The sequence below is a fragment of the Buceros rhinoceros genome, unplaced genomic scaffold (genome assembly GCF_000710305.1).
Source record: "Buceros rhinoceros silvestris isolate BGI_N320 unplaced genomic scaffold, ASM71030v1 scaffold20926, whole genome shotgun sequence".
Taxonomy (NCBI): Eukaryota; Metazoa; Chordata; class Aves; order Bucerotiformes; family Bucerotidae; genus Buceros; species Buceros rhinoceros.
In genome coordinates this window covers 11,713-11,926 of record NW_010417317.1, presented here as the reverse complement: position 1 = coordinate 11,926, position 214 = coordinate 11,713, and the positions used below count along the sequence as shown (strand labels likewise).

The following is a 214-nucleotide window of genomic DNA, read 5'->3' as shown; positions in this document are numbered from 1 at the left end:
TGAGGTGGAGGTGTCTCGGCAGGATCAGGACCACGGCTGGAGCCGCCCCCCTGCCCCACTGAGCGCACATGTCCGCCAGCCCATGCCCGGAAGATGACCAGGCTGCTTTTGGGGGTGACCCTGGAAAGGATTTGCAAGGCTGTGCTGCTGCTCTGCCTGCTCCACTTCATCATCATCATGATCCTCTACTTCGACGTCTACGCGCAGCACCTGG

At 61.7% G+C, this 214-nt stretch overlaps 1 protein-coding gene across 1 annotated transcript in view; it reads left to right on the top strand.

Annotated features, from left to right (window-relative positions):
- The first annotated feature begins 93 nt into the window (after positions 1-93).
- B4GALT2 (UDP-Gal:betaGlcNAc beta 1,4- galactosyltransferase, polypeptide 2) overlaps positions 94-214 on the top strand; it is a 3,666-nt gene continuing 3,545 nt past the window's right edge. The window contains exon 1 of the mRNA XM_010138167.1: positions 94-212. Within this exon, the coding sequence (XP_010136469.1) occupies positions 94-212 (119 nt within the window). The remainder of the gene's footprint in view (positions 213-214) is intronic.